Raw genomic sequence first — 25,797 nt, 5'->3', positions numbered from 1 at the left:
TAGGTCAAGCAGCAGACATTGGAGACAACAAAGCTACAGACCGGCAGAGGGTGAAAACGACTCTACTGACAGGGATGACCATTCGAATGTCACTCAACAACCGTAGGGTGACATCAAGTGACCTAAAAAAAGAATGGCAAATGGCAGCTGGGGTGAAGTGCACGGCGAGGACTGTTCGAAACAGGCTCCTAGGGGCAGGGCTGAAGTCGTGCAAAGCTAGAAAAAAGCCCTTCATCAATGAGAAGCAAAGAAGAGCCAGGCTGAGGTTTGCGAAAGACCATAAGGATTGGACCGTAGAGGACTGGAGTAAGGTCATCTTCTCTGATGAGTCCAATTTTCAGCTTTGCCCAACACCTGGTCGTCTAATGGTTAGACGGAGACCTGGAGAGGCCTACAAGCCACAGTGTCTCGCACCCACTGTGAAATTTGGTGGAGGATCGGTGATGATCTGGGGGTGCTTCAGCAAGGCTGGAATCGGACAGATTTGTCTTTGTGAAGGACGCATGAATCAAGCCATGTACAAGGTTGTCCTGGAAGGAAACTTGCTTCCTTTTGCTCTGACATTGTTCCCCAACTCTGAGGATTCATTTTTCTAGCAGGACAATGCGCCATGCCACATAGCCAGGACAATCAAGGTGTGGATGGAGGACCACCAGATCAAGACCCTGTCATGGCCGGCCCAATCTCCAGACCTGAACCCCATTGAAAACTTCTGGAATGTGATCAAGGGGAAGATGGATGGTCACAAGCCATCAAACAAAGCTGAGCTGCTTGAATTTTTGCACCAGGAGTGGCATAAAGTCACCCAACATCATTTTGAAAGACTGGTGGAGAGCATGCCAAGATGCATGAAAGCTGTGATTGAAATATCAGGGTTATTCCACCAAATATTGATTTCTGAACTCTTCCTAAGTTAAAACATTACTATTGTGTTGTTTAAAAATGAACATGAACTTATTTTCTTTGCATTATTCGAGGTCTGACAACACTGCATCTTTTTTGTTATTTTGACCAGTTGTCATTTTCTGCAAATAAATGCTCTAAATGACAATATTTTTGGGGGGAATTTGGGAGAAATGTTGTCAGTAGTTTATAGAATAAAACAAAAATGTTATTTTTACCCAAACACATACCTATAAATAGTAAAACCAGAGAAACTGATACATTTGCAGTGGTCTTTTTTCCACAGCTGTATATGTGTATATATATGTGTCACAAATATATAATTTGCACATTTCTTTAAAAAAAATGTAGTTATTTATTACATTTGACTGTGTAAAACCTAGAAGTACTACTTATTTATCTGAGAGTGAGGTGGATATATAGCAGTTTGCAATAAACATTATTATTTGTCTCTCTGAAATGAAACCAAGTGATACATTTTAAACAAATACACGTCTGTCATTGAACAGCCCCTTGCCATAATTAGATAGTGAAAAAAACACATGCATCTCTGTCATAATTTCTTTAATCGTCAGATGTGGTTTCAACAGGCTTCCCGTTGCGACGACCACGAAGATCCATCTGCTAGCCCCGGCCCGCTAGCACACGCAATCAACAGCCATGCCTCCTGCTCGCCTGTGCCGTAGCAGCCACCGAACTGCTCCCGGACTCACCTATTGCTGTTCACTGGACCTTATGATCACTCAGCTACACAGCTGATGCCTGCTGGACTGTTCCTTTATACGGTACCCCATCCTGTTTATCTGTTTAGCCTCAGCCCAAACTTTTGTCGCCATTACCAGCTGTTGTCTTAGCTCTTTCGAATAACACCTGTGATTGCTTTATGCCTCTCTCCCATGTCAATATGCCTTGCCTATTGCTGTTTCGGTTAGTTCTTATTGTATTATTTCAATGTAGAGGCCCCAGTCCCGCTCAACCTGCCTCAGATAGCTCCTTTGTCACACCCCCTATACATGCAGAGACTGGCTCAATCGGTGCCTCCAGTGATGCTATCTCTTTCATCGTTACCCAACGCTTAGGTTTACCTCCACTTTACTCATATCCTTCCATATCCTTGTCTGTACATAATGCCCTGAATCTATTCTACAATGCCCGGAAATCTGCCCCTTTTATTTTCTGTACCCAACGCACTAGAAGACCAGTTCTTAAAGCCTTTAGCCATATACTTATTCTATTCCTCCTCTGTTCCTCTGGTGATGTAGAGGTTAACCCAGGCCCTTTAGCCCCCAGTATCACTCCTGCTCCCCAGGCGCTATCATTTGTTGACTTCTGTAATCGTTAAAGCCTTGGTTCTTGCATGTTAACATCAGAAGCCTCCTCCCTACGTTTGAGTTATTCACTGCGTTAGCACACTCCGCCAACCCTGATGTTCTAGCAGTGTCTGAATCCTGGCTTAGGGCCACCAAAAATTCAGAAATGTCCATCCCCAACTACAACATTTTCTGTCTAGATAGAACTGCCAAAGGGGGCGGAGTTGCAATCTACTGTAGAGATAGCCTGCAGAGCTCTATCATACTATCCAGGTCTGTGCCCAAACAGTTTGAGCTTCTACTTCTAAAAATCCACCTTTCCAGAAATAAGTCTCTCACTGTTGCCGCTTGCTACAGACCCCCCTCAGCCCCCAGCTGTGCCCTGGACACCATATGTGAATTGATTTCCCCCCATCTATCCTCAGAGTTCGTACTGCTTGGTGACCTAAACTGGGATATGCTTAACACCCTGGCTGTCCAACAATCTAAACTAGATGCCCTCAATCTCACACAAATTATCAAGGAACATACCAGGTACAACCCTAAATCCGTAAACATGGGCACCCTCATAGATATCATCCTGACTAATTTACCCTCTAAATACACCTCAGCTGTCTTCAACCAGGATCTCAGCGATCACTGCCTCATTGCCTGTGTTCGTAATGGTTCCACGGTCAAACGACCACCCCTCATTACTGTCAAACGCTCCCTAAAACACTTTAGCGAGCAGGCCTTTCTAATTGACCTGGCCCGGGTATCCTGGATGGATATTGACCTCATTCCGTCAGTAGAGGATGCCTTGTTGTTCTTTAAAAGTGCTTTCCTCTCCAACTTAAATAAGCATGCCAGATATAGCCCCTGGTTCACCCCAGACTTGACTGCCCTTGACCAGCACAAAAACATCCTGTGGCGTACTGCAGTAGCATCGAACAGCCCCCGCGATATGCAACTTTTCAGGGAAGTCAGGAACCAATATACACAATCAGTTAGGAAAGCAAAGGCTAGCTTTTTCAAACAGAAATGTGCATCATGTAGCACTAACTCCAAAAAGTTTTGGGACACTGTAAAGTCCATGGAGAATAAGAGCACCTCCTCCCAGCTGCCCACTGCACTGAGGCTAGGAAACACTGTCACCACCGATAAATCTACGATAATCAAGCATTTTGCTACGGCTGGCCATGCTTTCCACCTGGCTACCCCTACCCTGGCCACCAGCTCTGCACCCTCTGCTGCAACTTGCCCATGCCCCCCCCGCTTCTCCTTCACCCAAATTCAGACAGCTGATGTTTTGAAAGAGCTGCAAAATATGGACCCCTGCAAATCAGCTGGGCTAGACAATCTGGACCCTTTCTTTCTAAAATTAGCTGCCGAAATTGTCGCAACCCCTATTACTAGCCTGTTCAACCTCTCTTTCGTATCGTCTGAGATCCCCAGAGATTGGAAAGCTGCCGCGGTCATCCCCCTCTTCAAAGGGGGTGACACTCTAGATTCAAACTATTACAGACTTATAGCCATCCTGCCCTGCCTTTCGAAAGTATTTGAAAGCCAAGTTAACAAACAGAACACCGACCATTTCGAATCCCACCGTACCTTCTCCGCTATGCAATTTGGTTTCCGAGCTGGTCATGGGTGGACCTCAGTCACGCTCAAGGTCCTAAACGATACTATAACCGCGATCGATAAAAGACAGTACTGTGCAGCCGTCTTCATCGACCTGGCCAAGGCTTTCGACTCTGTCAATCACCGCATTCTTATTGGCAGACTAAATAACCTTGGTTTCTCAAATGACTGCCTCGCCTGGTTCACCAACTACTTCTCAGATAGAGTTCAATGTGTCAAATCGGAGGGCCTGTTGTCTGGACCTCTGGCAGTCTCTATGTGGGTGCCACAGGGTTCAATTCTCGGGGCGACTCTATTCTCTGTGTATATCAATGATGTCGCTCTTGCTGCTGGTGATGCTCAGATCCACCTCTACGCAGACGACACCATTTTGTATACATCTGGCCCTTCATTGGACACTGTGTTAACAAACCTCCAAACGAGCTTCAATGCCATACAACACTCCTTCCGTAGCCTCCAACTGCTCTTAAACGCTTGTAAAACTAAATGCATGCTCTTCAATCGAACGCTGCTTGCACCCGCCCGCCCGACTAGAATCACTACTCTCGGCGGGTCTGACTTAGAATATGTGGACAACTACAAATACCTAGGTGTCTGGTTAGACCATAAACTCTCCTTCCAGACACACATTAAGCATCTCCAATCCAAAGTTAAATCTAGAATTGGCTTCCTATTTCACAACAAAGCCTCCTTCACTCATGCTGCCAAACATGCCCTCGTAAAACAGACTATCCTACCGATCCTTGACTTCGGCGATGTCATTTACAAAATAGCCTCCAACACTCTACTCAGCAAATTGGATGTAGTCTATCACAGTGCCATCCGTTTTGTCACCAAAGCCCCATATCCTACCCACCATTGTGACCTGTACGCTCTCGTTGGCTGGCCCTCACTACATATTCGTCGCCAAACCCACTGGCTCCAGGTAATCTATAAATCACTGCTAGGCAATTCCCCGCCTTATCTTAGCTCATTGTTCACCATAGCAACACCCACCCGTAGTATGCGATCCAGCAGGTATATCTCACTGGTCATCCCCAAAGCCAACACCTCCTTTGGCCGCCATTCCTTCCAGTTCTCTGCTGCCAATGACTGGAACGAACTGCAAAAATCTCTGAAGCTGGAGACTCTTATCTCCCTCACTAACTTTAAGCATCAGTTGTCAGAGCAGCTTACCGATCACTGCACCTGTACACAGCCCATCTGTAATTAGCCCACCCAACTACCTCATCCCCATATTGTTATTTATTTTGCTCATTTGCACCCCAGTATCTCTATTTGCACATCATCTTCTTCACATCTATCACTCCAGTGTTAATAATTATTTTGCACTATGGCCTATTTATTGCCTTACCTCCATAACTTACTACATTTGCACACACTGTATATAGATTTTCTATTGTGTTATTGACTGTATGTTTTGTTTTACCCCATATGTAACTCTGTGTTGTTTTGTTTTTTTATCGCACTGCTTTGCTTTATCTTGGCCAGGTCACAGTTGTAAATGAGAACTTGTTCTCAACTGGCTTACCTGGTTAAATAAAGGTTAAATAAAATTAAAAAATAATCAGTAAAAGCAAATTTACCAACATTTCTGAAAATGGATATATAGCGTTTTGGAATGAAACTCTTCAGTTGTAGATGCCAAATTTCTCTCACATATTATAGAGACCAACTTCTCTCTTCGGGTGTCACTTAGACCTACTTGATATAAGCCTAAACATAGATATAGTAAATACTTTGCTGAACACAATATTTTTTTCATTCTCTTTCAATAAATAAACAGGGAACTTTTGTATATCACTTACCACCCTACACTTCTCTTTTCACAGAAGCTGCAATCCACATCTCAGAACTCAGGATTGTTCTTCTAGGATGGAGATTGAATGGAAAAAGTTCAGCAGGCAACACCATCCTGGTAAGAGAGGAATTTCAGACTGAGCAAGTAACATCTGAGTGTTTAGAGGTGCAGTGGCAGGGCGACAACTCACTGTGTTGGACATTCCAGGAAGATGGACAACCTCGTTAGTGCACACGTTAGTGCTGTTCACTACAGAGAACCCACTAGAGGACATAAAGCAGTGGGCATTAAGCATGGAAAGAGAAGGGAAGGCTCTCAAGTCGCTCTTGAAACAATGTGAGCAAAGGCATCGTGCTGAACTTAAAGAAATTGAATGATCACCCTCAGAGCACAGAGCTTCTGAGGAAGGTGGAGAGGATGGTGATAGGAAATGGGATTACAGTATGAGCCAAGACAGCAGTATTTCTCCAAAGATGGAGAAACTGGAGAAAGCTCACAGTGTGTCTCTGTGTGCCTCACAACCGCATGCATTCCTTATGGTCGTTCCTGCTGGCGTCTGCTGGCGTCTGCTGTTGAGGAACACATGGGTTTGCTCAGTGAGACAGTCTGGAGACACACCACTAAGCAGCACATTGAAAGTGAAGGAGAGGCCCTACAGTGGCTCATTGAGAAATGTGGAAACAGGTATCGTGTTTTCAATAACATGAACAAAACTGATGACAACCAGGTCACAGAGCTATTGGAGAAGAAGGATGAAATGGTGGCAAAGAACATAAGTTGCCACACCAGAAATGAGGATCTAGATGATGAAGAAAAAACGATATCTGTAACTGAATGGGAAGATCTAGTCGAGAAGATGGTCAAGATGACAACAGAGGAATTGCAGAGGAAGCATTGTTTTTTTTCCCTCCCAGCAGTAAGTTTGATTTAAAAAAGAGAACCCAGGACCTTGCACATGTTTTTTATATACACTGAGGGAAAAAATAATTTGATCCCCTGCTGATTTTGTACGTTTGCCCACTGATAAAGAAATGATCAGTCTATAATTTTAATGGTAGGTTTATTTGAACAGTGAGAGACAATAACAACAACAAAATCCAGAAAAACGAATGTCAGAAATTGTATAAATTGATTTGCATTTTAATGAGGGAAATAAGTATTTTACCCCCTCTCAATCAGAAAGATTTCTGGCTCCCAGGTGTCTTTTATACAGGTAACGAGCTGAGATTAGGAGCACACTCTTAAAGGGAGTGCTCCTAATCTCAGCTTGTTACCTATATAAAAGACACCTGTCCACAGAAGCAATCAATCAATCAGATTCCAAACTCTCCACCATGGCCAAGACCAAAGGATGTCAGGGACAAGATTGTAGACCTACACAAGGCTGGAATGGGCTACAAGACCATCGCCAAGCAGCTTGGTGAGAAGGTGACAACAGTTGGTGCGATTATTCGCAAATGGAAGAAACACAAAATAACTGTCAATCTCCCTCGGCCTGGGGCTCCATGCAAGATCTCACCTCGTGGAGTTGCAATGATCATGAGAACGGTGAGGAATCAGCCCAGAACTACACGGAAGGATCTTGTCAATGATCTCAAAGCAGCTGGGACCATAGTCACCAAGAAAACAATTGGTAACACACTACGCCGTGAAGGACTGAAATCCTGCAGCGCCCGCAAGGTCCCCCTGCTCAAGAAAGCACATATACATGCCCGTCTGAAGTTTGCCAATGAACATCTGAATGATTCAGAGGAGAACTGGGTGAAAGTGTTGTGGTCAGATGAGACCAAACTGGAGCTCTTTGGCATCAACTCAACTCGCCGTGTTTGGAGTAGGAGGAATGCTGCCTATGACCCCAAGAACACCATCCCCACCGTCAAACATGGAGGTGGAAACATTATGCTTTGGGGGTGTTTTTCTGCTAAGGGGACAGGACAACTTCACCGCATCAAAGGGACGATGGACGGGGCCATGTACCGTCAAATCTTGGGTGAGAACCTCTTTCCCTCAGCCAGGGCATTGAAAATGGGTCGTGGATGGGTATTCCAGCATGACAATGACCCAAAACACACAGCCAAGGCAACAAAGGAGTGGCTCAAGAAGAAGCACATTAAGGTCCTGGAGTGGCCTAGCCAGTCTCCAGACCTTTAATCCCATAGAAAATCTGTGGAGGGAGCTGAAGGTTTGAGATGCCAAACGTCAGCCTCGAAACCTTAATGACTTGGAGAAGATCTGCAAAGAGGAGTGGGACAAAATCCCTCCTGAGATATGTGCAAACCTGGTGGCCAACTACAAGAAACGTCTGACCTCTGTGATTGCCAACAAGGGTTTTGCCACCAAGTACTAAGTCATGTTTTGCAGAGGGGTCAAATAATTATTTCCCTCATTAAAATGCAAATCAAGTTATAACATTTTTGACATTCGTTTTTCTGGATTTTTTTGTTATTATTCTGTCTCTCACTGTTCAAATAAACCTACCATTAAAATTATAGACTGATAATTTCTTTGTCAGTGGGCAAACGTACAAAATCAGTAGGGGATCAAATACGTTTTTCCCTCACTGTATGCCTATTCATTAAGTGCATACCATGCAACTGCACTACTTTTACTGTGTGATAACAAAGGCACACAATATGAAGGGCTTTACTCAATCCTGCTTTTATGTTTCAGTGAGTGGTGGCACCCCCTCTGAAGATGGAAGCTCAGTTTATAGTGCTGGAGCACACGCCAAGGCAAATATTCATATGACTAACAAAGTGAATGAATGGCTAGGTCAACTGAGTGCAGATGTCAGTGTCATTGAGCCAACAAGGAAGACAAGGACAACCAGAGGAAGCATATACTTCCCTCCTCCCAGCAGTAAGTCTATTAAAATGACAAGCTTATTGATGAGTCCTGAACAATAACCACCACTCCTGCTACATTCTCCTTTCCTTTCTGTACTAACTTGATGACTGATGATTACTTTTATTAGGAATGTCTTTGTCTCATACAGCATGTCAGTATACAATTATTTACTTAGACAGACTTGCAGCACATAATTCGCAAACATGATATACATAGTGCAAGAGTCACGTAACATTAGACTTAAAGTATTCAGGTAGACGGATAACTATACAGCACAGTACAACCACAACACAACAACAGCTAAATGTACCAGAAAGATATTGCAAGGCTATTTTTGTTTTACATAATGTACAGCTGCACTGCTTTTACTGATAACAAGAGGGACAAAACAAAATGCTTTACTAAATCCTGCTTTTAGGTTTCAGTGAGTGGTGGTGAGTCCCCCTCTGAAGATGGAAGCTCAGTTTTTAGTACTGTTGCTCATGGCAAGGTGTCTGAATGGAAAGCGCATACTGGGAGTTCTTCCAATGCATCATCAGGATATCAGAGTGCAGCCATTAAGTCTATTAAAGTCTATTAAGTCTATAAAAATTACACGTTTATTGAGTCCTCATCGATCACTACTGGTAAATTCTCCTTTCTATATCCAATTGTCTTTTTGAATTGGATTTGAAATCGTAAACAAGTATAGACTTTCTGTTTATGAAGCATGGCTATATGTACAGTACCAGCAGAGATGGGCAATATTTCTGTTACATGTATTTGAAATATGTATTTCAATTACTTCTGAGTAATTTGTATTACACTGGGCTGAACTACACTCCAATGTATTTTGTAACATGATACTTTCGAGAGCTGTAAATTGTATTTTCAAAATACAAAATATTTTCTATTGCATTTTTTATAGTTCACAATTTTGTGGCCCCCTTTCACCCTGCATTGGGATCAGAAGTCTGATGGCACTATGGTGTGATAAGAGCGTCTGATAAATGAACTAAATATAAATGTACAGTGGGGAAAAAAAGTATTTAGTCAGCCACCAATTGTGCAAGTTCTCCCACTTAAAAAGATGAGAGAGGCCTGTAATTTTCATCATAGGTACACGTCAACTATGACAGACAAAATGAGAATTTTTTTTCTCCAGAAAATCACATTGTAGGATTTTTAATGAATTTATTTGCAAATTATGGTGGAAAATAAGTATTTGGTCAATAACAAAAGTTTCTCAATACTTTGTTATATACCCTTTGTTGGCAATGACACAGGTCAAACGTTTTCTGTAAGTCTTCACAAGGTTTTCACACACTGTTGCTGGTATTTTGGCCCATTCCTCCATGCAGATCTCCTCTAGAGCAGTGATGTTTTGGGGCTGTCGCTGGGCAACACGGACTTTCTTGTAGTTTCTTGTAGTTGGTCACCAGGTTTGCACACATCTCAGGAGGGATTTTGTTCCACTCCTCTTTGCAGATCTTCTCCAAGTCATTAAGGTTTTGAGGCTGACGTTTGGCAACTCGAACCTTCAACTCCCTCCAAAGATTTTCTATGGGGTTGAGATCTGGAGACTGGCTAGGCCATTCCAGGACCTTGAAATGCTTCTTACGAAGCCACTCCTTCGTTGCCCGGGCGGTGTGTTTGGGATCATTGTCATGCTGAAAGACCCAGCCACGTTTCATCTTCAATGCCCTTGCTGATGGAAAATCTCACGATACATGGCCCCATTCATTCTTTCCTTTACACGGATCAGTCGTCCTGGTCCCTTTGCAGAAAAACAGCCCCAAAGCATGATGTTTCCACCCCCATGCTTCACAGTAGGTATGGTGTTCTTTGGATGCAACTCAGCATTCTTTGTCCTCCAAACACGACGAGTTGAGTTTTTACCAAAAAGTTCTATTTTGGTTTCATCTGACCATATGACATTCTCCCAATCATCTTCTGGATCATCCAAATGCACTCTAGCAAATTTCAGACGGGCCTGGACATGTACTGGCTTAAGCAGGGGGACACGTCTGGCACTGCAGGATTTGAGTCCCTGGCGGCGTAGTGTGTTACTGATGGTAGGCTTTGTTACTTTGGTCCCAGCTCTCTGCAGGTCATTCACTAGGTCCCCCCGTGTGGTTCTGGGATTTTTGCTCACCGTTCTTGTGATCATTTTGACCCCACGGGGTGAGATCTTGCGTGGAGCCCCAAATCGAGGGAGATTATCAGTGGTCTTGAATGTCTTCCATTTCCTAATAATTGCTCCCACAGTTGATTTCTTCAAACCAAGCTGCTTACCTATTGCAGATTCAGTCTTCCCAGGCTGGTGCAGGTCTACAATTTTGTTTCTGGTGTCCTTTGACAGCTCTTTGGTCTTGGCCATAGTGGAGTTTGGAGTGTGACTGTTTGAGGTTGTGGACATGTGTCTTTTATACTGATAACAAGTTCAAACAGGTGCCATTAATACAGGTAACGAGTGGAGGACAGAGGAGCCTCTTAAAGAAGAAGTTACAGGTCTGTGAGAGCCAGAAATCTTGCTTGTTTGTAGGTGACCAAATACTTATTTTCCACCATAATTTGCAAATAAATTCATTAAAAATCCTACAATGTGATGTTCTGGAGAAAAAAAATCTCAATTTGTCTGTCATAGTTGACGTGAAGCTATTATGAAAATTACAGGCCTCTCTCATCTTTTTAAGTGGGAGAACTTGCACAATTGGTGGCTGACTAAATACTTTTTTCCCCCACTGTATATGTAAAAATGGACTCTTGTAAAGTATGCTGAGTATTGTTCTAATGAGCTCCGCCTGAAAACAAGGCCAATAATAATACCCAGTGTGCTTTGCAGTTCATTTTGGTATGTTCATTTCCACCTATACATTTACATTTTGGTCATTTAGCAGACACTCTTATCTAGCGTGAAATACTGTCAGTGCATTCAACTAAGGTAAATAAATAACAACATACTGAATCACAGTCGTTGCAAGTAAAAAGTGTCTGTAACCATTACTGAGCATTTTGTTGCTGTTCCGGCCGACTACTTGCAAATGTATTGCTGTATTTTAAAATACAAAATACATGTATTTTAATTAAATACATTTCAAAATACAAGTATTTTGTAGTTTATTTTGATACATTGATCTTAATGGTATTTTGTAATTGTATTTTGTATTTGTATTTTGTAATTTTTGCCTATCCCCGAGTACCAGAAAGATATTGCAAGGCTGTTGTTTTTTGTTTTACATTAAATGCATCTGCACTACTTTTACTGTAATGAGAAAGGTGCACAATATGAAGGGCTTTACTCAAGCCTGCTTTTATGTTTCAGTGAGTGATGACACCCCCTCTGAAGATGGAAGCTCAGTTTCTGATTTACGAGTACATTAATGGCCAATAGAGGAATGCTGGGACTGATTTCTGATGCATCATCAGGATATGATGACTTTGAGTGCAGTTGCTAGTTTCATAAATACCTCTAATGTGACAAGTCAGAAAGGGGAAAGCCAAGAGGATAGTTTGAATCATGTCAGTGACAATGCAAGGATGTTAGAAAAAACAGAGGACTACACACAACAAGCCGTAAGAGTAACTGCATCACGAGACGAACATTTCCAGCGCCACACTCGGGTCGATACTCTCTCTCTCTCTAACCATTTTTTTATTTTTATTTTATTTAACCTTTATTTAACCAGGTAAGCCAGTTGAGAACAAGTTCTCATTTACAACTGCGACCTGGCCAAGATAAAGCAAAGCAGTGCGATAAAAACAACAACACAGAGTTACATATGGGGTAAAACAAAGTCAAAAATACAACAGAAATAAATATATATACAGTGTGTGCAAATGTAGCAAGTCATGGAGGTAAGGCAATAAATAGGCTATAGTGCAAAATAATTACAATTAGTATTAACACTGGAATGATAGATGTGCAAGAGATGATGTGCAAATAGAGATACTGGGGTACAAATGAGCAAAATAAATAACAATATAGGGATGAGGTAGTTGGGCGGGCTAATTTCAGATGGGCTGTGTACAGGTGCAGTGATCGGTAAGGTGCTCTGACAACTGATGCTTAAAGTTAGTGTGGGAGATAAGTGTCTCCAGCTTCAGAGATTTTTGCAATTTGTTCCAGTCATTGGCAGCAGAGAACTGGAGTCAGAAGTGGGATAGTGCTTGTGGCTGTCGACATTTAAATCCATTGTATTAATTGTATTGTGTATTTACAGGATATGTTGCATGGGCCGGATGTATTGTATTAGGGAATGATATCTGTTGTCTACTGTATTTTATGTGGAGCGTTTTGTGTTGATTATGATACTTGTAACTGACTTGCCTTTCATATTTGCCCTGGCCTGAGGGGATAAATGCAGTTGTGAATTGAATTTAACTGAAAGGACTTAGTGAATCACAGGGTGTGGATACTATGGCTGGGGGCAGATGGTTGCCTAAAGCTGGTTTCACATGTCTCATGCAAGAACGGCTTTGCGCTGGGTGAGACATTGTTTTTCAATGGAGGAGGCGCCTAGCTCAACTTTAACCTTGCGCTGCGCCCGACCCCATGACGCGCTTGGCAGCTTGCGCAAATCAAGTGAATGGGCCATAAAGACTGCAATATGGAACTAGTACAGCACCCTATGCAGTAGCCTACATACACCGGGAATCAGCCTGCTAAGGCCTGGCACACCCAAAGCTAATAACTGTGCTAGAACACTGAAATGCAGAGTTGGCAGTTGCGAGGAAGCCAGGAGCACCAGAGAGGTGCTGTGCTCGGCCTCCCATGTCATTGATTATTGATGTTTTGAGATTCATTGAGTTAAAAGTTTTAAATTCTTGTAGCCTACTCTTGAGCTAGCTGTAACCATTTTAGCATAACTATACATTTCTTAATTAAAGTTCACACCAAAACCACACCTCTTTTGTCAATGCATAGATCTATGGTGAAACAAACAATGGTCATACATAGGCCTACATTCCTGTTATTGTATAGGCTTATAATATATTTCAGGCCTACCCCTCCAGGTGCACTGTCCACTCTGCACTGCAGCATTGTATTTGGAATTAGAACACCTAGGAAAAATACAAAAAAGAGAAGTAACTGAGTTTACACAGTCAACTCATTGACACATTATTAGGGGTTCAGCAGCGAAGCTGGTGAAACCTGATTGTATTTGTTGGCGTTCATTATTATTATTCCGCTTCCTATTCCTCTAGTGGAGACAACACCTCCACTAAGCTGATCCTCGACACGGCCCCACAAGGGTGCGTGTTCAGCCACCTCCTGTACTCCCTGTTCACCCATGACTACGTGGCCATGCACGCCTCCAAAACAATCATCAAGTTTGCAGACGACACAACAGTAGTAGGCCTGATTACCAACAATGACGAGACAGTCTACAGGGAGGAGGTGAGGGCCCTGGCAGAATGGTGCCAGGAATATAACCTCTCCCTTAAGTCGTGGACTTCAGGAGACAGCAGAGGGAGCACGCCCCAATCCACATCGACGGGACTGCAATGGAGAAGGTGAAAAACTTTAAGTTCCTCTGCGTACACATCACTGACAATCTGAAATGGTCCACCCACACAGACAGTGTGGTGAAGAAGGCGCAACAGTGCCTCTTCAACATCAGGAGGCTGAAGCAATTTGGCTTGGCACCTAAGGCCCTCACAAACTTTTACAGATGCACAATTGAGAGCATCCTGTCGGGCTGTATCACTGTCTGGTATGGCAACTGCACTTTCCGCAACCGCAGGGCTCCAAAGTGTGGTGCGGTCTGACCAACGCATCACCGGGGGCACACTGCCTGCCCTCCAGGACACCTACAGCACCCAATGTCACAGGAAGGCCAGAAAGATCATCAAGGACATCAACCACCCGAGCCACGGCCGCTATCATCCAGAAGGCGAGGTCAGTACAGGTGCATCAAAGCTGGGACCGAGAGACTGAAAAACAGCTTCTATCTCAAGGCCATCACAAGCCGGCTACCACCCGGTTACTCAGCCCTGCACCTTAGAGGCTGCTGCCCTATGTACATAGACATGGCATCACTGGTCACTTTAATAATGGAAGACTAGTCACTTTAATAATTTTTACATACTGCTTTACTCATTTCATATGTATATCCTGTATTCTACTGTATTTTTGTCAATGCCACTCTGACATTGCTCATCCTAATATTTATATACAGTGCTATGAAAAAGTATTTGCCCCCTTTCTAATTTTCTCTACTTTTGCATATTTGTGATACTGAATGTTATCAGATCTTCAACCAAAACCTAATATTAGATAAAGGGAACATAAGTGAACAAATAACACAACAATTACATATTTATTTCATTTATTTCATAAACAAAGTTATGTAACACCCAATTCCCCTGTGTGAAAAAGTAATTGCCCCCTTACACTCAATAACTAGTTGTGCCACCTTTAGCTGCAATGACTCCAACCAAATGCTTCCTGTAGTTGTTGATCAGTCTCTCACGTCGCTGTGGAGGAATTTTGGCCCACTCTTCCATGCAGAACTGCTTTAACTCAGTGACGTGTGGGTTTTCAAGCATGAACTGCTCGTTTCAAATCCTGCCACAACATCTCAATTGGGATTAGGTCTGGACTTTGACTAGGCCATTCCAAAACTTCAAATTTGTTGCTTTTTAGCAATTTTCATGTAGACTTGATTGTGTGTTTTGGATCATTGTCTTGCTGCATGACCCAGCTGCGCTTCAGCTTCAGCTCACAGACGGATGGTCTGACATCCTCCTGTAGAATTCTCTGATACAGAGCAGAATTCATGGTTCCTTCTATTAAGGCAAGTCGTCCAGGTCCTGAGGCAGCAAAGCATCCCCAAACCATCACACCACCACCACCATGCTTGACCTTTGGGATGATGTTCTTACTGTGGAATGCAGTGTTTGGTTTTCGCCAGGCATAATGGGAACCCATCTCGTCCAAAAAGTTGACTCAAGTTTGCCAAAAAGCACCTGGATGATCATCAAGACTCTTGGAACAATGTTCTATGGACAGATGATTCAAAAGTATAACTTTTTGGACGACATGGTTCCAGTAATGCCTGGCGAAAACCAAATTCTGCATTCCACAGTATGTATTCACCCCCTTTGCTATGAAGCCCCTAAATAAGATCTGGTGCATCCAATTACCTTCAGAAGTCCCATAATTAGTAAAATAAAGTCCCCCTGTGTGCAATCTAAGTGTCACATGATCTGTCACATGATCTCAGTATATATACACCTGTTCTGAAAGGCCCCAGAGTCTGCAACACCTCTAAGCAAGGGGCACCACCAAGCAAGCGGCACCATGAAGATCAAGGAGCTCTCCAAACAGGTCAGGGACAAAGTTGTGGAGAAGTACAGATCAGGGTTGGGTTATAAAAAAATATCAGAAACTTTGAACATGATTAAAAATGGAAAGAATATGGCACCACAACAAACCTGCCAAGAGAGGGCTGCCCATCAAAACTCACGGACCAGGCAAGGAGGGCATTAATGAGAGAGGCAACAAAGAGACCAAAGATAACCCTGAAGGAACTGCAAAGCTCCACAGCGGAGATTGGAGTATCTGTTCATAGGACCACTTTAAGCCGTACACTCCACAGAGCTGGGCTTTACGGAAGAGTGGCCAGAAAAAAGCCATTGCTTAAAGAAAAAAATAAGCAAACACGTTTGGTGTTCGCCAAAAGGCATGTGGGAGACTCCCCAAACATATGGAAGAAGGTACTCTGGTCAGATGAGACTAAAATTGAGCTTTTTGGCCATCAAGGAAAACGCTATGTCTGGCGCAAACCCAACACCTCTCATCACCCCGAGAACACCATCCTCATGCTGTGGGGATGTTTTTCATCGGCAGGGACTGGGAAACTGGTCAGAATTGAAGGAATGATGGATGGCCCTAAATACTGGGAAATTCTTGAGGGAAATCAGTTTCAGTCTTCCAGAGATTTGAGACTGGGACGGAGGTTCACCTTGCAGCAGGACAATGACCCTAAGCATACTGCTAAAGCAACACTTGAGTCGTTTAAGGGGAAACATTTAAATGTCTTGGAATGGCCTAGTCAAAGCCCAGACCTCAATCCAATTGAGAATCTGTGGTATGACTTGAAGATTGCTGTACACCAGCGGAACCCATCCAACTTGAAGGAGCTGGAGCAGTTTTGCCTTGAAGAATGGGCAAAAATCCCAGTGGCTAGATATGCCAAGCTTATAGAGACATACCCCAAGAGACTTGCAGCTGTAATTGCTGCAAAAGGTGGTTCTACAAAGTATTGACTTTGGGTGGGTGAATAGTTATGCACACTCAAGTTCTTTTTTTTTGTTGGTCTAATTTCTTGTTTGTTTCACAATTTTTTTTATTTTGCATCTTCAAAGTGGTAGGCATGTTGTGTAAATAAAATTATACAAACCCCCAGAAAAATCCATTTTAATTCCAGGTTGCAAGGCAACAAAATAGGAAAAAAGCCAAGGGGGGTGAATACTTTCGCAAGCGATTTAAGATGCAAACTTTGAAAGGTCACGCCCCTCACCCTGTGTGACCTAGAGTCATGAAATTTGGTTCATCGGTCCCTCTCCTCACAAGGAACAAATTTGCCTCAAGGACCTATAAGGTCCGCCATTTTGAATTTTGTGTAAAACACTTAAGACGCTACTCCTCTGGCACCGAATGACCGATCTGCACAAAACTTGATAGGTGGCATCTATGGACCAATCTCTCACAAATGATGATTTTGCAGGACAGCATCTCAAATAAATAAATATTAATGTGGGCGTGGTCTACACATGTTCCAAACACTGTCAAGACTCATCATATCTAAGCACATTCAGATCAACCACATGGTGGCGCTATAACGGGCACATGTTTATATCTCGATCTGTTTGACTCCGAGTGATAACATTTTGCACAAATGCTCAGTGTTAAGTTGCGTAATTCGAATCTGGTATCAGAACAGAATTTAACACTAAGTCACTGAATATATTCTCAGCTTTTTTATTAATATAATTAGTCAAGCGAATAAATGGTAAATGCAATCTTCGTATATACGGGCTCACTGTAACACCTCACAGGGCTAACAGAGAACTAACTGCTCAAACACAAAGTTCTTCTTTAATACTCTGACAGAAATAGTTCCCGCTCAAAGCGGGCCTGTCAGAGTAGAGGCTGAGCGTGGTTTAAACTTACTCAGCCTATCGTTGGCGCACAGGCTGGTCCCAGCCTCTTGGCGCGTCACTGTTGCCGGGCATTAGTTGTTTTTGCAACCTGTCTAGAGAGTCAGCAACCACTTCTTCTTCATTGTTGCAGTACACATGTCCTTGAGCGGTTTAACAAAGAGGCAGTGTGTGTGTGTGTCACAAATCTATCTCAGCCTACGCCCTAACGGTTCCTCACATTAGTCACAGCTTGTTATGTTAAACAATCTATATCAGTACAGCACAAACATATTATGTTTAATCATTAATGTATTCTTTTTAAGCTAGGCATCACTTCTAGTTGTAAGAGAATAGACCCCCACATCAGGGATAGGAGTCTAGCTAACCTGTAAAGTATGGTTCCGTTTGGCCACATGGTGGCGCTGTTGGACAGGAAAAAGCATTAATGCAAACTCATTGGCTCATACCAGCCATATCGTTTGAGCAAGAGTCTTGGAAAATATTGTGGTTGAAGATGTGCATCATAGATGCTATATACCAAATTTGGTACTGATGGGTCCAGCAGTTCTGTAGATGAATACGTTTTAAAGTAATCAACATCATTAAATGGTCCACAATACATCAAAAGCATATTATATTGCATGATCAGTTTGATTTTGAGTTATTTGGCAAGCGTGGTAAACAGTACTGAAGTAACTTGTCCTAGGGCAATGTGTCACATTTTTCCTGATTGTGGCACAATGGGCCCATATCTGAACCCCGGCATTGCTGCTTGCAGCTACTGTATATTTGATCCCTGTACTCTTATAGCTAGCCTAGCTACGACTACAAGATCGGGATTTCAGTGTCTTTGAAGTCTGGTTTAGGTTGTCCTGCCTCTTGAGATTTTATAGCAAGCTCGTGCTATCATGGCGCGAAATCCTGGAGAACCAATTATATTTTCCTTGGCGGGAACAGACCAGCAGAAACGTCATACAGTTGAGTGATTCTGTGGTAACGTTACAGCAGCAGAAACGTAACCATAACTTAGATTGACCGACGACTACTGAAAATATACAGTACTAGCTAGTTAGCTAACTGGTAAACATTTGACTTTAGTCGAAATTACAGTAGGTTATAGCGGTAGCAGTGACTAGTACTCGTCCTGACTTAATTTAAGGGTTGAACCACAGTCATCTTTTTATACGTTGAGGTAAATTAGCTAACTAGTCTACTGTTCTTTAGATTTTTGTCTAGAATAACACGACCGGTAATGGCCTCCACTGGGAGAAAACAGTCAAAGAAAACGAAGCATGCAGAAGACTCAACTGACATAAAATCGTTTGATTTCGCACTTGAGGACGAAAAGAAAGGACTGAGTTGTTCAGAGGATGACATCCGAGAAGGTATCTAGCTAGCTATGCAAAGGCAATTGGTTTTCTGACCCCGGGCATTTGGGCTAGCTAACTTACCATCTGTGGTATCTCTGATCACCTTCATCTCTGCCAATGTCCATAGATGAAACTCCTGTCGTTGACAAGTTGGCCAAGAAAAGGTCATTTGAGGAGGATGATCTAAAAGTTGGAGTGGGGTACGTAAAGTTATAAAGTTAGCTAACATAAACTAAGCTTCCTACCAGCAACAGCCTGTTATCTTCAAATTGAGCCTTCACCCTTTTAATTGTTTCTTGAATCATGGCATTCCCTAGGAACGAGGTACAAACCATGTTGGAGAGATTTGGAGGCAAGTTTATCACAATGTCATTTATTTTTGCTAGTTAATAGCAATATCTTCAATATAAAAAAAACAACCTGTTGATTAAAGTTGTCTTAACCAAAGGTAGGCTTGTGCTATGTTCTTTAATAAATGTTTGTCTCAAAATGGTATTCGTTTCATAGCTGATATAAGCAAAGCCATGCTGGCCAAGAGGAAACGTTTGGAGACCTTCACCAAGAGCTCACTGAAGGGCAGCAATCAGAAACTGGAGCAGCTGTGGAATACCCAGTATGCACAAAGGTAACAACACGTGCTGAGACCAGAGATTGTTTGAGGCAGTGTCAGCCCTCCTTCACCTCAGCTACACCTACTGGCATTGAATAGTGAATGTACACACAGATGGTACCCAGTTTGTCATGTACACTACTGTTCAAACGTTTGGGGTCACTTAGGAATTTCCTTGTTTTCGAAAGAAAAGAAAAACATTTTGTCCATTAAAATAGCAACAAATTGATCAGAAATACAGTGTAGACATTGGTAATGTTGTAAATGGCTATTGTAGCTGGAAACGGCTGATTTTTAATGGAATATCTACATAGGCGTACAGAGGCCAATTATCAGCAACCATCAGTCCTGTGTTCCAATGGCACGTTTTGTTTGCTAATCCAAGTTTATCATTTTAAAAGGCTAATTGATCATTAGAAAACCCTTTTGCAATTATGTTAGCACAGCTGAAAACTGTTGTGCTGATTAAAGAAGCAATAAAACTGGCCTTCTTGAGACTAGTTGAGTATCTGCGCTGTTCTGTGAAGGGAGTAGTACACAGCGTTGAACAACATCTTCAGTTTCTTGGCAATTTCTCGCATGGAATAGCCTTCATTTCTCAGAACAAGAATAGACTGACGAGTTTCAGAAGAAAGTTATTTGTTTCTGGCCATTTTGATCCTGTAATCGAACCCACAATTGCTGATGCTCCAGATACTCAACTAGTCTCAAGAAGGCCAGTTTTATTGCTTCTTTTTTATTTTATTTATTTTATTTCACCTTTTATTTAACCAGGTAAGCCAGTTGAGAACAAGTTCTCATTTACAACTGCGACCTGGCCAAGATAAAGCAAAGCAGTGCGATAAAAACAACAGAGTTACATATGGGGTAAAACAAAACATAAAGTCAAAAATACAACAGAAAATATATATACGGTGTGTGCAAATGTAGCAAGTTATGGAGGTAAAGCAATAAATAGGCCATAGTGCAAAATAATTACAATTTAGTATTAACACTGGAGTGAAAGATGTGCAGAAGATGATGTGCAATAGAGATACTGGGGTGCAAATGAGCAAAATAAATAACAATATGGGGATGAGGTAGTTGGGTGGGCTAATTACAGATGGGCTGTGTACAGGTACAGTGATCGGTAAGCTGCTCTAACAACTGATGCTTAAAGTTAATGAGGGAGATGGCCAGCCGTAGCATAATGCTTATTGAAATTCTCGATTATCGTAGATTTATCGGTGGTGACAGTGTTTCCTAGCCTCAGTGCAGTGGGTAGCTGGGAGGAGGTGCTTTTATTCTCCATGGACTTTACAGTGTCCCAAAACCTTTTGGAGTTAGTGCTATAGGATGCACATTTCTAATTGAAAAAGCTAACCTTTGCTTTCCTAACTGATTGTGTATATTGGTTCCTGGCTTCCCTGAAAAGTTGCATATCGCGGGGGCTGTTCGATGCTAATGCAGTACGCCACAGGATGTTTTTTGTGCTGTTCAAGGGCAGTCAAGTCTGGGGTGAACCAAGGGCTATATCTGTTCTTAGTTCTGAATTTTTTGAATGGGGCATGCTTATATTAAGATGGTTAGGAAAGCACTTTTGAAGAACATCCAGGCATCCTCTACTGACGGAATGAGGTCAATATCCATCCAGGATACCCGGGCCAGGTCAATTAGAAAGGCCTGCTCGCTGAAGTGTTTTAGGGAGCGTTTGACAGTGATGAAGGGTGGTCATTTGACCACGGACCCATTACGGACGCAGGCAATGAGGCAGTGATCGCTGAGATCCTGGTTGAAGACAGCTGAGGTGTATTTAGAGGGTAAATTAGTCAGGATGATATCTATGAGGGTGCCCATGTTTACGGATTTAGGGTTGTACCTGGTAGGTTCCTTGATAATTTGTGTGAGATTGAGGGCATCTAGTTTAGATTGTAGGACGGCCGGGGTGTTAAGCATATCCCAGTTTAGGTCACCAAGCAGTACGAACTCTGAGGATAGATGGGGGGCAAGCAATTCACATATGGTGTCCAGGGCACAATTGGGGCTGAGGGGGGTCTGTAGCAAGTGGCAACAGTCAGATACTTTTTTCTGGAAAGGTGGATTTTTAGAAGTAGAAGCTCAAACTGTTTGGGCACAGACCTGGATAGTATGATAGAGCTCTGCAGGCTATCTCTACAGTAGATTGCAACTCCGCCCCCTTTGGCAGTTCTATCAAGATGGAAAATGTTGTAGTTCGGGATGGAAATTCCTGAATTTTTGGTGGCCTTCCTAAGCCAGATTTCAGACACTGCTAGAACATCAGGGTTGGCAGAGTGTGCTAACGCAGTGAATAACTCAAACTTGGAGAGGAGGCTTCTGATGTTAACATGCAAGAAACCAATGCTTTTACGGTTACAGAAGTCAACAAATGATAGCTCCTGGGGAGTAGGAGTGATACTGGGGGCTGCAGGGCCTGGGTTAACCTCTACATCACCAGAGGAACAGAGGAGGAATATAATAAGTATACGGCTAAAGGCTTTAAGAACTGGTCTTCTAGTGCGTTGGGTACAGAGAATAAACGGGGCAGATTTCCGGGCGTTGTAGAATAGATTCAGGGCATTATGTACAGACAAGGATATGGAGGGATATGAGTACAGTGGAGGTACACCTAAGCATTGGGTAACGATGAAAGAGATAGCATCACTGGAGGTACCGATTGAGCCGGTCTCCACGTGTATGGGGGTTGGGACAAAGGAGCTATCTGAGGCAGGTTGATCGGGACTGGGGGCTTTACAGTGAAATAGTACAATAACAACTAACCCAAACAGCAATAGGCTAGGCATATTGACATTGGACAGAGGCATAACGCAATCACAGGTGTTATTTGAGAGGGCTAAGACAACAACTGGTAATGGTGACGAAAGTTTGGGCTGAGGCTAAACAAGATAAACAGGATGGGGTACCGTATAAAGGAACAGTCCAGCGGACATCAGATGTGTAGTTGAGTGATCATAAGGTCCAGTGAACAGCAATAGGTAAGTCCGGGAGCAGTTCGTAGGCTGCTACAGGACAGGCGAGCAGGAGGCACGGCTGTTGATTGCGCGTGCTAGCGGGCCGGTGCTAGCAGATGGATCTTCGTGATCATCGCAACGGGAAGCCTGTTGAAACCACATCAGACGATTACGTCGGCAGACCAGTCGTGATGGATCGGCAGGGCTCCGTGTCGACACTAGGAGGTCCCGTCCGGTTGACAGTGAGGTGGATAGCCGGGAGATGGGCCTGGCTCGAGGCTAGCTCAAGGCTAACTGGTGCTAGCTTTGGGACAAGTGGTGGTTAGCCAACAACAACATCCATTCGTTGCAGCTAGCTAGTTTTGATGATCCGGTGTTAAGTTTCAGTGATTCCGGCAGAAAATCCTAAATGCTCTGGGTCGATAGCACGCTGTGCAGACTGGCCGATAATTGTCCAGGCTAGAGCTGGCTGGTAGGTAGTGCTGGCCACAGACAGTGGTGAAGACCGCTAACGGTGGCTAATAGCAATAGCTAATAGCAAGTAGCTAGTTAGCTGGCTAGTTTCAGCCGTGGGTTCTTGATAAAAGGTATGAAGAAATAATAGAATCCGTTCCACATTGGGTGAGGCGGGTTGCAGGAAATAATATTTAGTTAAGGATGGAAAGTGAGATTGAGAAATATATACGAAAAAAAAAACTATTTACACGAGGACACAACATAATACACGATCGCACTGCTATGCCATCTTGGATTATCATTGATCAGCACAACAGTTTTCAGCTATGCTAACATAATTGCAAAAGGGTTTTCTAATGATCAATTAGCCTTTTAAAATGATAAACTTGGATTAGCAAACACAACGTGCCATTGGAACACAGGACTGATGGTTGCTGATAATGGGCCTCTGTACGCCTATTTAGATATTCCATAAAAAATCTGCAGTTTCCAGCTACAATAGCCATTTACAACATTAACAATGTCTACACTCTATTTCTGATCATTTTGTTGTTATTTTAATGGACAAAGAAATTGCTTTTCTTTCGAAAACAAGGAAATTATCTAAGTGACCCCAAACTTTTGAACGGTAGTGTACATTACATGCAAAAAACAACCACAAGATATTGCCTGCATTCTTTGTTTAGCAGGGTGTTTTCTTTATTCAGAGGGAGCTGAAGAATACCAAGTTATCAATCAGAAGTATACTTTCTACCAGAAAGTTTTGCTTTGTTCTGTTTTTGAAATGTAGCGTTAAAATCACTATGAACACTGCCAGTTGAATTTTTGAATCGTAGCTTGCTCTTTGTGTCAATGTTTTTGGATCAACATTGAAACAGTATGCATGCTCTCAAATCAAGCGCCCAGACTCGAGCAACAACAACAAAACTAAGAATATAATTATGTTTGGGCGCATTGTAGGGTACGTCAATGACTACACATGGAAGGTAACATTTGATATCACTGAATATGGCCAAAGTCCTATTCCAGACACCATTTTATTGCCATTAGTTTACACATTTATTAGCCTACATCTGATGTTTGCTTTGCACTTTGTCATTTGTCTTGGGTAACGGTGAAAACTTTGTCTACTGGGTGTTTTTGCAGGCAGAAGCTGACTCAGGAGTACTCACAGCAGGTGTCATCTGTGCTGCAGCAATGGGAGATTGATGCACAGAAATCAGAGGATCAGGAGGAAAAATTGAATGTCAGTGCTATTCTGTATAATGATAATACAACTCTTTCGGGACTCACACACAGTATACAGCTGAAATGTAACATTGTCTTTTCCTCTGTAGAACCTGTTTCGCCAGCAACAAAAGCTGTTCCAGCAGGCTAGAGTGGTGCAAAGCCAGAAACTGAAAACCATCAAAGAGCTATACGAGCAGTTCATTAAGGTGAGTGCCAGATGACAGTTTCCTCTTACAATGTTAGGTCTGATGCAAATGCTCCCAAAGACACTGATCCATAGCTGGAATTCCATCATTACAGATGGTGAATTTTATACATTACATTTTCACAAGTGTTTTTGATTTGCACATCAGTATGGTACTTAATTTACAAATCGGCTGTCCTGTGGCATTCGCAAGATGACTTCTCCGTCAGGTTTGTTTTCAGTATTTACGGGTCATCCGGCACATGCTATGGGAGTACCAATTTCTAAATTACGTGTTAACTCGCTGCTGTTCTCCAACACACTGCTGTACAAATCAAAACACCTATTAAGTTGAAGTGCAAAAAAACGCTATTTGGAATGATTCAATTTCAACCCAGATCTTTCTATGAAGTTAATCAAAATAATTGAAACTCTTGGGTTTGTTATATTTTCTTTTTAAGAACATGGAGGAGATGGAGAAGAGCCATGAGACCTTCCTGCAGGGGGCACAGGTGGAGCTGAAGAAGGAGATGGCAGTGTTGCAGAATAAAATTATGATGGACACTGTGAGTTACGCAATGTCAAATCGCATTTACAGTTTTTGACAAACTGTACACTGTCAAGACACAATTAAGTTAAGATCAGTTAATTGGCTTGGCTCAAAGCTAGCAAATTCACGTCATGTAGCCTTCACGTATGAGGGTTAATTAAAGTAAATTGAAACCACATTAATTTATGACGGAAATTATGTTGCGTCCAACTCCCACTCATTTCTGGCTACCACTGAGTTATGGCAAATCTGGAATGGTTTCCCATTGGTCACTTGTGTGTTATAACATCTCTCTCTGTCTCCACAGCAACAGCAGGAGATGGCCACTGTCCGCAAGTCTCTTCAGTCTATGCTGTTCTAGAGGAAGTTTAATCTGATGTTACCATGTCAACACCCTCTCTACAGTCAAACCGCTGATGTTTTTTACAATTTGAGAGTTCATGACAATTAGACACTGGAAATGAAAGACAGAGATAACGTTTTCAAAGTCTGAATTTTGTTTGTATATTTGCTTGCTGTATTTATTCATTAACATGTTTCTTATTTGTATATTTATTTGCCAATTGATCTGCTATTGTATACTTACCTGTATGTTTATCTTCTGTTTGAAGTGCAATTTTAGTCAATGTACCAAAAATGTGATATCATAAAACAATTTGCACTAAACAATACAATTTTGTTTTTATTAAAGCCATTATAAGTAGCAGTTATTTTTTATAATGGACTGAGAAGTATTTTCTGATTTTGTCAAGGCAGACAACAATACCAAAACTTTGATCCACTCCTCTGCCTATGTGCTTCGACATTTCTTGCCTCTT

The 25,797-nt window shown here is 42.5% G+C and overlaps 1 protein-coding gene across 3 annotated transcripts; it reads left to right on the top strand.

The window, feature by feature from the left end:
• Positions 1-18,488: 18,488 nt before the first annotated feature.
• Positions 18,489-25,763, top strand: sycp3 (synaptonemal complex protein 3). 3 transcript variants are annotated; one of them, XM_041836670.2, is made up of 9 exons: positions 18,489-18,587; positions 18,835-18,995; positions 19,108-19,180; positions 19,298-19,332; positions 19,488-19,605; positions 24,162-24,261; positions 24,353-24,451; positions 24,891-24,995; positions 25,287-25,763. In XM_041836670.2, the coding sequence occupies exons 2-9, from the start codon at positions 18,863-18,865 to the stop codon at positions 25,338-25,340; spliced, it is 717 nt and encodes a 238-aa protein (XP_041692604.1). In that variant the 5' UTR covers positions 18,489-18,587; positions 18,835-18,862; the 3' UTR covers positions 25,341-25,763. The 3 variants fall into 3 exon arrangements, with proteins under 3 accessions (XP_041692604.1, XP_041692602.1, XP_041692603.1); XM_041836669.2 differs by lacking the exon at positions 18,489-18,587 and adding an exon at positions 18,612-18,690; XM_041836668.1 differs by lacking the exon at positions 18,489-18,587 and having other exon boundaries at positions 18,599-18,995.
• The last annotated feature ends 34 nt before the right edge of the window (positions 25,764-25,797 follow it).

This window comes from Coregonus clupeaformis, chromosome 19 (assembly GCF_020615455.1).
Source record: "Coregonus clupeaformis isolate EN_2021a chromosome 19, ASM2061545v1, whole genome shotgun sequence".
In the NCBI taxonomy this organism is placed as follows: domain Eukaryota; kingdom Metazoa; phylum Chordata; class Actinopteri; order Salmoniformes; family Salmonidae; genus Coregonus; species Coregonus clupeaformis.
Note: the sequence above shows the minus strand (reverse complement) of the source record. Positions and strands in the feature narration are given on the sequence as shown.

Excerpts from the sequence above, each read along its gene's own strand:
- sycp3 (XM_041836670.2), top strand. The coding sequence starts at position 18,863 with ATGGCCTCCACTGGGAGAAAACAGTCAAAGAAAACGAAGCATGCAGAA. Across the intron at positions 19,181-19,297 it reads GATCTAAAAGTTGGAGTGGG|GAACGAGGTACAAACCATGT; the intron begins GTACGTAAAGTT and ends GGCATTCCCTAG. Across the intron at positions 24,996-25,286 it reads ATAAAATTATGATGGACACT|CAACAGCAGGAGATGGCCAC; the intron begins GTGAGTTACGCA and ends CTGTCTCCACAG.